This window comes from Oncorhynchus mykiss, chromosome 5 (assembly GCF_013265735.2).
Source record: "Oncorhynchus mykiss isolate Arlee chromosome 5, USDA_OmykA_1.1, whole genome shotgun sequence".
Lineage (NCBI taxonomy): Eukaryota > Metazoa > Chordata > Actinopteri > Salmoniformes > Salmonidae > Oncorhynchus > Oncorhynchus mykiss.
The window spans coordinates 73,393,892-73,408,938 of record NC_048569.1 but is presented as its reverse complement, the minus strand read 5'-3'; the positions used below and the strand labels follow the sequence as shown (position 1 = coordinate 73,408,938).

The window sequence follows — 15,047 nt, the reverse complement described above, 5'->3', positions numbered from 1 at the left end:
GAAATACCTATTTAAGTATTCAGACCCTTTGCTATGAGACTCGAAATTGAGCTCAGGTGCATCCTGTTTCCATTGATCATCCTTCAGAGGTTTCTACAACTTGATTGGAGTCCACCTGTGGTAAATTCAATTGATTGGACATGATTTGGAAAGGCACACACCTGTCTATATAAGGTCCCACAAAACCAAGCCAATAGGTCAAAGGAATTGTCCGTAGAGCCAGATTGTGTCGAGGCACAGATCTGGGGAAGGGTACCAGAAAATGTCTGCTGCAAGAACCCGATGGTCACTCTGACAGAACTCTGGAGTTCCTCTGTGGAGATGGGAGAACCTTCCAGAAGGACACCACTCTCTGCAGCACTCCACCAATCAGGCCTAGAGTGGCCAGACGGAAGCCATTCCTCAGTAAAAGGCACATGACAGCCAGCTTGGAGTTTGCCAAAAGGCACCTAAAGGACACTCAGACCATGAGAAACAAGATTCTTTGGTTTGATGAAACCAATATTGAACTCATTGGCCTGAATGCCAAGCGTTAAGTCTGGAGGAAACCTGGCACCATCCCTATGGTGAAGCATGGTGGTGACAGCATCATGCTGTGTGGATGTTTTTCAGTAGCAGGGACTGGGAGACTAGAGGGAAAGGGAACGGAGCAAACTACAGAGAGATCCTTGATGTAAACCTGCTCCAAAGTGCTCAGGACCTCAGACTGGGGGCGAAGATTCACCTTCCAACAGGACAACAAACCTAAGCACATAGCCAAGACAACACAGGAGTGGCTTCGGGACAAGTTTCTGAATGTCCTTGAGTGGCCCAGCTAGAGCCCGGACTTGAACCCGATCTAACATCTCTGAAGAGACCTGAAAATAACTCTCCCCATCCAACCTGACAGAGCTTGAGAGGATCTGCAGATAAGAATGGGAGAAACTCCCCAAATACAGGTGTACCAAGCTTGTAGCGTCATACCCAAGAAGACTCGATGGCTGTAATCGCTGCCAAAGGTGTTTCAACAACTGAGTAAAGGGTCTGAATACTTATGTAAATTAGATATTTCCGTTTTTTATTTGTGTTACATTTGCAAAAAAAAATCTAAAAACCTGTTTTTTGCTTTGTCATTATGTGGTGTTGTGTGTAGATTGATGAGGGAAAAAAACAATTTAATCAATTTTAGAATAATGCTATAATGTACCAACATTTGGAAAAAGTCAAGGGGTCTGAATACTTTCCAAATGCACTGTATTTAGGGGGTGTCAGGGCCACACATTAGCTCTGATAGCTGTTCTCACGAACTGACCGCATCATTAAATACTTATTTACTCAATATTAGTCAATTAAATAGAAAGGAAGGTGTAGGTTTTGATGGTATGTAGAGAGATATGTAGAGAGGGGAAATCAGAGGTAGTTTTCAGTGATGCTGTGTACCTTAACCGTAAATGCTGTCCTGTTCTTTCGCCAGACTCACTCAGAGGAGAGGCCGTTCCAGTGTGAGGAGTGCAAGGCCCTGTTCCGCACCCCCTTCTCTTTACAGCGCCACCTGCTCATCCACAACAGTAAGTATGAGTTTGTTTGTGTATCTCTCAGAATGTGAGACTGTAGCCACTAGTACCTACGTTCAGGGCCCCTACAACACATAGATGCTATAGCCCTTAGTTCAGACCTTGTTTTAGCATGAGATACTGAGGGCTTCCACAACCTCCTGGTCCTCTGTGTCGTGGTACTCTTAGTCCTGAGTGTTAAAGCCAGCCAGACAGCCAGACAGACAGACACAGTGGTCCTTCTAGTCCTGAGTGTCATAGCCAGACAGACAGACAGACACAGTGGTCCCCCTAGTCCTGAGTGTCATAGTCAAACAGACAGACAGACATAGGGGTCCTCCTTAGTCCTGAGTGTCATAGCCAGACAGATAGACAGACAGACACAGTGGTCCTCCTAGTCCTGAGTGTCATAGTCAAACAGACAGACAGACATAGGGGTCCTCCTTAGTCCTGAGTGTCATAGCCAGACAGATAGACAGACAGACACAGTGGTCCTCCTAGTCCTGAGTGTCATAGCCAGTCAGACAGACAGACACAGTGGTCCTCCTAGTCCTGAGTGTCATAGCCAGACATATAGACAGACAGACACAGTGGTCCTCCTAGTCCTGAGTGTCATAGCCAGACAGATAGACAGACGCAGTGGTCCTCCTAGTCCTGAGTGTCATAGCCAGACAGACACAGTGGTCATTGAGGACTGAGGAGCCCTACAGACAGTTGGTCTTGGCAGGATGGAGTCCTGCATGGTCTCCCAGTCTAGACCGATGACACAGAGATTGTGAAGCTCAAGGCATTTCCTGCTTGTGTCTCTGGAGACAGATCACTATTCACACAAATCACTAGGATACTGGGCCATGAGGCTGAGACTGGTATTATGTATCGTGTGTGTGTGTGTGTGTGTGTGTGTGTGTGTGTGTGTGTGTGTGTGTGTGTGTGTGTGTGTGTGTGTGTGTGTGTGTGTGTGTGTGTGTGTGTGTGTGTGTGTGTGTGTGTGTGTGTGTGTGTGAGAGAGAGAGAGAGAAGAGCGCAAAGAGAATAAGAGAAACAGCATGTGGGAAGAAAGTATGGTAAAGTCTGGGGAGCCAGGCCCAGCCAATCAGAATGAGTTTTTCCCCACAAAAGGCCTTTATTACAGACAGAAATACACCTCAATTTCATCAGCTGTCCGGGTGGCTGGTCTCAGACAATCCCGCAGGTGAAGAAGCCAAATGTGGAGGTCCTGGGCTGGCGTGGTTATGAGGCCGATAGGCATACTGCCAAATTATCTAAGACAACGTTAGAGCCGGTTTATGGTAGAGAAATTAACATTACATTATCTGGCAACATCCCCGGTGGACAGTCCTGCAGTCAGCATGCCATGCCAATTGCACGCTATTGCGTTGTGTGACAAAATTGCACATTTTAGAGTGGCCTTTTATTGTCCCCAGCACAATGTGCGCACCTGTGTAATGATCATGCTGTTTTATTAGCATATTGATATGCCACACCTGTCAGGTGGATGGGATTATCTTGGAAAAGGAGAACTCTCATTTGAGAGAAATAAACTTTTTGTGCATAAAGAACATTTCTGGGATATTTTACTTCAGCTCATAGGATAGGATCACACATAGGATCAACAGTTTACATGTTGTTTATATACAGAGAGAAAGAGACTAAATCTCTGTGTGTTTATGTGATGTCTCTGTTCACTTGTGTGTTCCGCTGTGAGAAAATGAAGAACAGCTATCATATAATTTTAACTTGAAATAAATATTACACCTTTACGTGGGGTCAAATGTCGCTCAGTGGTAAGCCCTCAGTGTGTGTTATGATCCTCGGTGTGTGTGTGTGTGTTTGAGTATCCGTGTGTGTTTCTGAAGGCTTTATTGAATGAACAATAGCCCTTCATCTCTTCTCATAATCAATCATGTTTCTGAATGACTTAAAACCTCAGCATTAATGAAGCCTGTCCCTGACATGAATATTCATGGTGGAAGGTTTTTATGGGACCACTAGAGCGTTAACGGACACAGGCGTCTACTTGTGTCCCACTTTATTGTGCTGACCATCATGTTCCTTCTTTGTAATGGGAGAATTAACACACGTTTGGAGCCAGTACTCACTCTGCCAAGCAAACACACACTATCCAACCCACTGATCCCCCTGTAAAGCACTTCTCAACAATAGTCTCTGTTGTATGGAGTCACTGAGTTATGGCGTGAGGAATAACACCAGGCTGCAGTTTATATGGCTCTGGTTGGGAACAGCTGAGAGTTGTGCTTTTGTTTAATGTCAGAGTGATGTCTGGTGTTTTTAATGTTTTTAAATGAATGAATAATTTAAGTGCTGGCTGCTTTTTAAAATGTAATTGCTGTTAAATAAGAGATCCATTCAAAGAGCAGGCAGCTGTGTATGTTCAGTGTCCGCCTCTTTCTGTCCTCTCCTGCAATCTGTGTTACTAGGGAAGGATTCAAAATGAGTGGCATTTTAGAAAAAGGTAAACAAATAAGTACTGTCCCGAACATTTGAAAATAACATTATAGGGAGCAGCAACGTAACACACAATGTTCTTTAGCCCATACAATTATCCCGTAGAAATAGTTTTCAGTCCTACTGTGAGGGAAAGTTCTGCTTTTAGAAGCATAATAATAGATCCATCTCTTCTCCTCCTCCCTAGAAAATAAGAGGATGCAGAAAAGAGACTATTGGAAAGTGTCTTTCTTTACTGTCATCTTTTGTCACTTCTCCAGGTGAGAGGACATTTAAGTGTGACCAATGTGATGCCACCTTCAAGAGAAAAGACACGCTCAACGTGCACATCCAGGTGGTACACGACGGACACAAGAAGTACAAGTGTGACCTGTGTGAGAAGGCCTTCGTCACCCCCTCTGTTCTCAAGAGCCACAAGAAGGTGAGTTCAGCAATCACTGCCAGTCTGACACACTGTAGAGCCCAGTCTAGACATTGTCAATCTTTAGTTAAAGGAAAGTATAGGAAATAGAGATTGCTGTTCTCTTGTTATCTCTCTTAGGAACTAGGCTACAGTCATCCTCCACCATTGGTCCCCATGCAGCCCAGGATTCATCCGGTCTCTGTTTGTAAATGACATATAGCATTTAGTCCATTAGCTCCACAGGGTTTCAAAGCACAGGACAGATCCCAGAGCAGATTACCAGCCTCAATATAACATTTAGTCCATTAGCTCCACAGGATTTCAAAGCACAGGACAGATCCCAGAGCAGATTACCAGCCTCAATATAACATTGTCCGCTTGGGTTATTGATCAGATTGAGACCAAACTGTTTCTTGCCACAGAAAGACTAAAACATAACATGGCCTTAGTACAGTAGGACTGAAGACAGACAGGCACATGAGTTGTCTCTCTCCGGTCGGCCGATGTTCAGAAACTGTGGACTTCTGAGAGAGAGCTCTGCTCTGGCAGTGATTAAAGACAGGTGGCTGAGCCCAAGAGACCTGGCTGGGACTGAACACCAGGTGTCCCAAATGGCACCCTTTGTCCTATATAGATCATATGGTATAGGTATAGGAAATAGGGTGCCGTTTCAGACGGGAAAGACACTGAGTACATGGCGCACTGTGTGTTGTACAACACTGTAGAGAGCACAGTGTTTATCCTCCATTTTCTATTCCGCTCATGACAGGAGAGTAAGGATCGTCTTGTTCCTGTCATCTGAGTTTCTTTTCCTCCAGGTGCTGTGTGAGTGTCTTCTCCACTAACAGGTTGATCTGAACATCAACAGTAATGATGTGTTCCTCTGGCAGCCCTAGTTTAGTCTTCCTCTCAGAACATCCTGCAATTGACGTCAACATTATTCTTAAAGTCAGAGTTGTGTATAGGGGAGACTGGGGACAATTGTCAAATGTTTTATATTTTAGGCCAGTCATTTTTTTGATATAAGAAACGTACATATGTCTCCTAATCATTCATACCATTTATAGGTCTATAACATGAAGCAGTCAGATAACATTATTGATTTCAATCTGAAATGTCCAGACGTTACATTTGCCCCTTGCCAAGGGCTGGGGCCAAATGTAACACCTAAAAAATAATGTACCGGCCGTTGTTGGCGGAAGAAGGTGAGGACCAATGCGCAGCGTAGTAAGTGTCCATATTGATAATTTATTATCATGAGAACACTAAACAAAATAACAAAGGAGAATGAACGAAATGAAACAGTCCTGTCTGGTATAGACAGAACAGAAAACAATCACCCACAACTCAATGGTGAAAAACAGGCTACCTAAATATGGTTCTCAATCAGGGACAACGATTGACAGCTGCCTCTGATTGACAACCATACCAGGCCAAACACAGAAATACCAAATCATAGGAAAACTAACATAGACAACACACCCAACTCACGCCCTGACCATACTAAAACAAAGACATAACAAAAGAACTAAGGTCAGAACATGACAAATAAACCCAAAAAATCACTTCACTTCAAAAACATTAATGTTTATGAATTATCATAGACACATGTAATGATTTTGCAAGAAATATGATTATTTATATGTACGTAACCAGTGTTTACAGTAACACCCCTGCTTGTGCATGGCCATTGGCTTCCTGTCACAACATTTGAATAGTTTGATGGTGCTCAGTGATATCTGTTTACAACTTATTTGGCACTCTACAGGACCCCAAGGCTAAAGTTAGTTTTTGTACAATGAATGTGTAATTCATACAATCCTAAAGTAAAAAAAAAGAAGCTTCATTTGGCTGCTTGGCTCAGGTTCATTTTAACACTGCGTTACAATTGCCCCCAACCCAGCAGCCATGACAACGCCTCATGTGCCTACCAAGAGACAACAATAGTGACACATGTCAATCATGCCAATGTTTAGTCAACATACAGTATAGTGATAAAAATGATGCTAGTTTGAATTCTTGAACATGAATGCTCAGGACAGTAAAAGAAAAATACAGCTGGTCAAAAACATAGTGAGAGCCGGGAGAGAACCTGAATGGAGATGTAATGATAGACTTTCATCACTCTAGTGTTTCTGTGGAGAAATTCAAGGTTTAACAATTGCCCCCGTTCTCCCCTACATGGAGCATGTGTTTTCTCTCTCTCTGCCATGCAGTGTGTGCCGTCAACACTGTGAACCATCAGATCCTCCTCTCCACCCTCAGGGCTGGGCGTCTCGGGCTCTGCACTTTCTCGGATTGCATCCTACCAGGCAGGCTGCTCCTACCAGGTGACATGGAGAGGATCTGTGTCTGCACCACATAGTCTCCTCCTCACTACTGGTGTCCCCCAGGTCTCTTGGTCCTTTCCTCTTCTCTCTCTACACCAAGTCCCTCGGCTCTGTCATATCCTCACATGGTCTCTTTTCTCATTGCTATGCGGATGACACTCAACTACTTTTCTCTTTCCCCCTTCGGACACCCAAGTGACGACACGCATCCCTGCGTACCTGGCCAATATCTCAGCTTGGATGTCGGCCCACCACCTCAAGCTCAACCTCGACAAGACTGAGCTGCTCTTCCTCCTGGGGAAGGACCTGCCTGCTCAAAGACCTCTCTATCACAGTTGACAACTCCACAGTGTCGCACTTCCAGAGTGCAAAGATCCTTGGTGTGACCCTGGACAACACCCTGTCGTTCTCTGCAAACATCAAAGCAGTGACTCACTCCTGCAGGTACAACATCCGTAGAGTACAACCTTTCCTCACACAGGAAGTGGCGCAGGTCCTAATCCAGGCACTTGTCATCTCCCTTCTGGCTGGGCTCCCCGATGGTGCCATCAAAAACCACTGCAATTTATCTAGAACGCTGTAACCTTCCCAAGTTCTCACATGTCACCCTGCTCCTCCCATGTCACCCTGCTCCTCCCATGTCACCCCGCTCCTCCCATGTCACCCGCTCCTCCCATGTCACCCTGCTCCTCCCATGTCACCCTGCTCCTCCCATGTCACCCTGCTCCTCCCATGTCACCCCGCTCCTCCCATGTCACCCCGCTCCTCCCATGTCACCCTGCTTCTCCCATGTCACCCTGCTTCTCCCATGTCACCCCGCTCCTTCCTCACACTACACTTCCAGTAGAAGCTCACATCCACTACAAGACCATGGTACTTACCTACGGAGCAGCAAGGGGAACTGCACCTCCCTACCATCAGGCTCTGCTCAAACCCTACACCCCAACCCGAGCACTCCGTTCTGCCACCTCTGGGCCTTTTTGGCACCATGGGAAGGTAGCAGAGTTCCTGCCCATCTTCTGAAAGCACCCGAAACCCTACCTCTTCAAAGAGTATCTTAAATAATCCCCCTCCTCACCTCAACCCCCCCCCCCTTTTATTATCTCTGACTTTGCTGATAGCTACTTAATTGAAAAAAAAATGCACTTATTATGACTGTGATATGTGGTTGTCCCACCTAGCTATCGAAATATGAATGTACTAATTCTGGATAAGAGCGTCTGCTAAATGACTCAATTGTAAAATGGTAGAATGTACAGTACCGCTATATTGTTTTTGTTTTGTGTGTGAAGAAATGACAGCGGTTTTAGCCAAGTTATTCATGTCACATCCATATTACAAGGATGGTTTAATGATTACGTCTAACCCCAATACCTTGAAAAGTTTTGTTTTGGAACATAATGTTCTATAGGGAAAACTATATGAAGCTTTTTATGAAGTAAGAAGACCAGTGATATTTCTCCTTGTCCTTCAAACAACAAACCAAACAATTGTACATTGAGGCATCTGGAAGACATCTGTCTGTGTGAGAGAGAGGGAGAATGAAGGAAAGGGCTTATGTAACATAACGCCGGTGGCGTGGGATGCAGGGGGTGATGGGGGATGCAGGGGGTGGCGTGGGATGCAGGGGGTGATGGGGGATGGAGAGAAGAGGAGGATAGAAAGGGGGTACTCCTGTCTATATTGTTGTACTGCTGTTTAAACTGTCACTCAGCATTTGAGCTTCTTATACTTGTGTTTATTCTGTTGAATTGACATCAGGCCAGCAGCAGAATTCTCAACATACCTACCTTTCAGCAGAGAGTAAGAAAGAGAGGGAGTGAAGGAGAATGAAGGAGGAAAGAAAGAGGGTGAGAACATTTAGGCTTGCTGGGTGCAGCACACTCCTCTCTTTGTACACATTCTCCTTTATGCATACATACAGTGGGGCAAAAAAGTATTTAGTCAGCCACCAATTGTGCAAGTTCTCCCACTTAAAAAGATGAGAGAGGCCTGTAATTTTCATCATAAGTACACTTTAACTATGACAGACAAAATCAGAAAAAAAAATCCAGAAAATCACATTGTAGGATTTTTAATTAATTTATTTGCAAATTATGGTGGAAAATAAGTATTTGGTCAATAACAAAAGTTTATCTCAATACTTTGTTATATACCGTTTGTTGGCAATGACAGAGGTCAAACGTTTTCTGTAAGTCTTCACAAGGTTTTCACACACTGTTGCTGGTATTTTGGCCCATTCCTCCATGCAGATCTCCTCTAGAGCAGTGATGTTTTGGGGCTGTTGCTGGGCAACACAGACTTTCAACTCCCTCCAAAGATTTTCTATGGGGTTGAGATCTGGAGACTGGCTAGGCCACTCCAGGACCTTGAAATGCTTCTTACAAAGCCACTCCTTCGTTGCCCGGGCGGTGTGTTTGGGATCATTGTCATGCTGAAAGACCCAGCCACGTTTCATCTTCAATGCCCTTGCTGATGGAAGGAGGTTTTCACTCAAAATCTCACGATACATGGCCCCATTCATTCTTTCCTTTACACGGATCAGTCGTCCTGGTCCCTTTGCAGAAAAACAGCCCCAAAAGCATGATGTTTCCACCCCCATGCTTCACAGTAGGTATGGTGTTCTTTGGATGCAACTCAGCATTCTTTGTCCTCCAAACACGACGAGTTGAGTTTTTAGCAAATACTGGCTTAAGCAGGGGGACACGTCTGGCACTGCAGGATTTGAGTCCCTGGTGGCGTAGTGTGTTACTGATGGTAGGCTTTGTTACTTTGGTCCCAGCTCTCTGCAGGTCATTCACTAGGTCCCTCCGTGTGGTTCTGGAATTTTTGCTCACCGTTCTTGTGATCATTTTGACCCCACGGGGTGAGATCTTGCGTGGAGCCCCAGATCGAGGGAGATTATCAGTGGTCTTGTATGTCTTCCATTTCCTAATAATTGCTCCCACAGTTGATTTCTTCAAACCAAGCTGCTTATCTATTGCATATTCAGTCTTCCCAGCCTGGTGCAGGTCTACAATTTTGTTTCTGGTGTCCTTTGACAGCTCTTTGGTCTTGGCCATAGTGGAGTTTGGAGTGTGACTGTTTGAGGTTGTGGACATGTGTCTTTTATACTGATAACAAGTTCAAACAGGTGCCATTAATACAGGTAACGAGTGGAGGACAGAGGAGCCTCTTAAATAATAAGTTACAGTTCTGTGAGAGCCAGAAATCTTGCTTGTTTGTAGGTGACCAAATACTTCCACCATAATTTGCAAATAAATTCATTAAAAATCCTACAATGTGATTTTCTGGATTTTTTTTCTAATTGTGTCTGTCATAGTGGAAGTGTACCTATGATGTACCTACCTCTCATCTTTTTAAGTTGGAGAACTTGCACAATTGGTGGCTGACTAAATACTTTTTTGCCCCACTGTATAGTGCCCCCCAGTCTGGAGTTCAGAGAATAGACTGACCTGAGTGTGTTTGAGGAGCAAGGGGAGAAAGTGGGAGGAGAGGAATGCAAGCAGAGCAGATCTATCTGGTCTCCACCCTACGCCTCACCCTCCTGGCTCTTTGTCTCTAATGAGATGCCTGCATCGTGCCTGTAGAGTTCAGAGCCTGTATAGTTCTCAATGGAGAGCCTGTATTATTATTTGACCCTGCTGGTCATCTATGAACATTTGAACATCTTGGCCATGTTATAATCTCCACCCGGCACAGCCAGAAGAGGACTGGCCACCCCTCATAGCCTGGTTCCTCTCTAGGTTTCTTAGGTTATGGCCTTTCTAGGGAGTTCTTCCTAGCCACTGTGCTTCTACACCTGCATTGCTTGCTGTTTGGGGGTTTAGGCTGGGTTTCAGTACAGCACTTTGTGACATCAGCTGATGTAAGAAGGGCTTTATAAATACATTTGATTGATTGATTAATTTATTGATTGTAGAGTTCAGAGCCTCTACAGTTCTCATTGGAGAGCCTGTATAGTTCTCATTAGAGCGCCTGTAGAGTTCAGAGCCTGTATAGTTCTTATTGGAGAGCCTGTAGAGTTCAGAGCCTGTATAGTTCTCATTGGAGAGCTGTAGAGTTCAGAGTGTATAGAGTTCCCATTGGAGAGCTGTAGAGCTCAGAGCCTGTATAGTTCTCATTGGAGAGCCTCTATAGTTCTCATTGGAGAGCCTGTAGAGTTCAGAGCCTGGATAGTTCTCATTGGAGAGCTGTAGAGTTCAGAGCCTGTATAGTTCTCATTGGAAAGCCTGTATAGTTCTCATTGGAGAGCCTCTATAGTTCTCATTGGAGAGCCTGTAGAGTTCAGAGCCTGTATAGTTCTCATTGGAGAGCTGTAGAGTTCAGAGCCTGTATAGTTCTCATTGCAGAGCCTGTATAGTTCTCATTGGAGAGCTGTAGAGTTCAGAGCCTGTATAGTTCTCATTGGAGAGCCTGTAGAGTTCCCATTGGAGAGCCTGTTGAATTCAGAACCTATAGAGTTCCCATTGGAGAGCTGTAGAGTTCAGAGCCTATAGAGTTCCCATTGGAAAGCCTATAGAACTCAGAGCCTATTGAGTTCCCATTGGAGAGCTGTAGAGTTCAGAGCCTATAGAGTTCCCATTGGAGAGCCTGTAGAGTTCAGAGCCTGTATAGTTCCCATTGGAGAGCTGTAGAGTTCCCATTGGAGAGCCTGTTGAATTCAGAACCTATAGAGTTCCCATTGGAGAGCTGTAGAGTTCCCATTGGAGAGCTGTAGAGTTCCCATTGGAGAGCTGTAGAGTTCCCATTGGAGAGCTGTAGAGTTCCCATTGGAGAGCCTGTTGAATTCAGAACCTATAGAGTTCCCATTGGAGAGCCTGTAGAGTTCAGAGCCTATAGAGTTCCCATTGGAGAGCTGTAGAGTTCAGAGCCTATAGAGTTCCCATTGGAGAGCTGTAGAGTTCAGAGCCTATTGAGTTCCCATTGGAGAGCTGTAGAGTTCAGAGCCTATAGAGTTCCCATTGGAGAGCTGTAGAGTTCCCATGGACACCAGTGTCTAGTAACAGTGTCTAGTTGCAGTGTGGTCTGGTCTTTCAGTGGGGTAGATGCTCCCAGTGCTGAACAGGGTCTCTGGTTAAATGACTGACATCAAATATTTGTCAGAAGATCACCCTTGAATTCACCCTGCATGAGGTCGACTTTGAGTATTTTTTGTTGTTGTTGACAATATACAGTATGTTAAACAACCTTGATCATTTATCCAACACTTTATTAAAAATACTTTGTAAATGGTATATAACCATGGGGCATTTAACTGGACTTTAAGAGCTTCTCTCTTTAGTATCCAAGTGTATTAGCAGTGCTCATAGTATCCAAGTGACGGGTATGCTCTATCAGTGATCACGGTGTGCTCTGTAATGAGGCAAAGTTGTACCACTGCATGTTCCAATTGTCTTTCCTAAATACAAACAAGATGTTTTCTGATCTTTTCCAGACGCACACAGGGGAAAAGGAGAAGATCTGCCCATATTGTGAACAGAAGTTTGCCAGCAATGGAACTTTGAGGGTTCACATCCGCAGCCATACAGGTCAGTCGGCCTCCCATAACCGGTCATTTGGACAAATTCAACTATATTGTCCTAATTGTTTGGTTAAATTCATCAACTGTCATTGAACATCACAAACTGTAAAACGGTGTGAGATCGACCAATCCAATCTACCAGATCCACCCTATCAGCCCGCTAGCCTGCTTCCCAGAGCTCAGAATGGTAACAGTGTCCCAGAGTGGATGTTCATTAAACTGCCTTGAACTGGAGCGCTACACATTCCTGTGTGTTTCCTTACCAACAGACTAGTGCAGAGACCTGGCACAGTCACACACTCCTTCCATCTACCCCTCCCTCCCTTTTTTTATTTCTCTACTTCTACTTGTCTTTTTGGCTCTTGCCTCTCTCCCACTTAGACTCTCCCCTGTCTTTCCCCACTGATCTTTCCTGTTCTCTCCCCTGTCTTCCCCCACTGATCTTTCCTGTTCTCTCCCCTGTCTTCCCCCACTGATCTTTCCTGTTCTCCCCCCTGTCTTTCCCCACTGATCTTTCCTGTTCTCTCCCCTGTCTTCCCCCACTGATCTTTCCTGTTCTCTCCCCTGTCTTCCCCCACTGATCTTTCCTGTTCTCTCCCCTGTCTTCCCCCACTGATCTTTCCTGTTCTCCCCCCTGTCTTTCCCCACTGATCTTTCCTGTTCTCTCCCCTGTCTTTCCCCACCGATCTTTCCTGTTCTCCTCTTGTCTTCCCCCACTGATCTTTCCTGTTCTCCCCCCTGTCTTTCCCCACTGATCTTTCCTGTTCTCTCCCCTGTCTTCCCCCACTGATCTTTCCTGTTCTCCCCCCTGTCTTTCCCCACTGATCTTTCCTGTTCTCTCCCCTGTCTTTCCCCACCGATCTTTCCTGTTCTCCTCTTGTCTTTCCCCACTGATCTTTCCTGTTCTCCCCCCTGTCTTTCCCCACTGATCTTTCCTGTTCTCTCCCCTGTCTTTCCCCACCGATCTTTCCTGTTCTCCTCTTGTCTTTCCCCACTGATCTTTCCTGTTCTCCTCTTGTCTTACCTGTATGTGAGATTGAATCCTCACTCCAGTCATGCCACATACATCCTCTCAGGCTACGTAGCTCCCAACAAACAATGGTGATTTCCATTCCCCAATCCCCATAATCTGTAGATTGTGTTTGCAGCTTTTTAGTACACAAGATTTTCCATGGGCTTTTCTGCCATTGAGATCCAAAGTACACACATAATCACTAGTGCATCAATCACTATCACGACCATCACTACTATCACTGACCACCATCCAATTGAATGAATTATGTCCCGTTTTCCAGTCATATATACCTAATCAGGGCTCTATGATTAAGGAATCAAATGCCTTTTGACTGTTTTTATAATGTGCTAATTTATCTATGACTAAATATCTATTAACCTAATGCCTATTCCTACTTATTTAGGTAAGGATTTAGTCTGAAACCATTTCATTGCTAGCTCAGTTCTACTCACCCTCTCTATAGGTTCCAAAGGCACAAAATAAAGAGTGTGTGTGTGTATCTGGTTTGTGTGTGTGTGTGGCAGTGTGGAACATGGATGAGGCTGTTTGTATTTATATAGAACAAACCAAAGAGCGGGGCTGTGGGGGAATGCAGCGTGAGGGGTGGGAGCGGAGGGGACACCTCAAAGAAAGAAAAGAGGAAGGAGAGAAGAGAGAAAAGACCACTCCAAGAAAGCATACAGCGGGATGACCCTTGACTGGCTGTAAATCTGTCCTCTCATTCTATAGCCCAGAACTCACTTGACCAAGCTTTTGTTGTTTCTTGTGTAAAGAAAGTTGAGGAAAAGTGTGAGTTATTCCCATAAAAAAATACTCAACAAGGCTACTTTTTTTCTCTTACATTGAGGAGTTATTTGTTGGGCATACATACTGTTCTTTCCAGAACAGCTTTGAAGTGTTAGTGTAGCATTATGCATTAACTATACAGGGAATGCATAGTGTGGGCTTACAAATGATGCTGTATGAACTGAACCAGTAATGGGGGTATTTTAATTGGGGTAGAGTATCTCCCTTCTAGTGGCATTTGATCTCTCTGCAGGTAGGAAGACAGAGGTATGACTAGAGCATGTCTGTTAGGTTTTGTTAAGTACAGTTAAAAAAGAAGGACACTTATCATGTCCTGTAAAACAAACTGTAAAAAAACAAGACATTTGTGAAAGACTTGTGTTGTCTCTGTACACTACTAGGTGTCGTTTTGTTCATGTGGCTGCTAGTTCTGTAAATAAACCTTTAACGTGGCATCTCTCCCTGTCAATAATCTCCTTAAAGGAAGCCCCCAGCTGAGGTCAAAAGCCTGTATGTTGACAGCCTCTCTAGATGGTAAAAAGTTAAACGCCTGTTATTCTTTGATTTACCAGTGTCCCTTCACAGGAACAGCACAGCTTCACTTATTTACCTGATAAACAATAAACACACTGGATGATTTGCAAAGTTTTGTCACAGCAGGTATTTTCCCCCCTGGGAGCAGGGACACTGGTAATCACTGTATCACTGGACACTGGTAATCACTGTTTCACTGGACACTGGTAATCACTGTTTCACTGGACACTGGTAATCACTGTTTCACTGGACACTGGTAATCACTGTATCACTGGACACTGGTAATCACTGTTTCACTGGACACTGGTAATCAATGTTTCACTGGACACTGGTAATCACTGTTTCACTGGACACTGGTAATCACTGTTTCACTGGACACTGGTAATCACTGTATCACTGGACACTGGTAATCAATGTTTCACTGGACACTGGTAATCAATGTTTCACTGGACACTGG

The 15,047-nt window shown here is 44.6% G+C and overlaps 1 protein-coding gene across 3 annotated transcripts in view; it reads left to right on the top strand.

Moving 5' to 3' along the window:
• The window catches only part of LOC110524526 (PR domain zinc finger protein 5), a 51,245-nt gene that overhangs the window by 12,745 nt on the left and 23,453 nt on the right, over positions 1-15,047 (top strand). For all 3 annotated transcript variants that reach the window (XM_036978341.1, XM_036978340.1, XM_036978342.1), the window contains 3 exons: positions 1,454-1,547; positions 4,259-4,419; positions 12,169-12,262. In XM_036978341.1, coding sequence (XP_036834236.1) covers positions 1,454-1,547; positions 4,259-4,419; positions 12,169-12,262 — 349 coding nt within the window. The remainder of the gene's footprint in view (positions 1-1,453; positions 1,548-4,258; positions 4,420-12,168; positions 12,263-15,047) is intronic.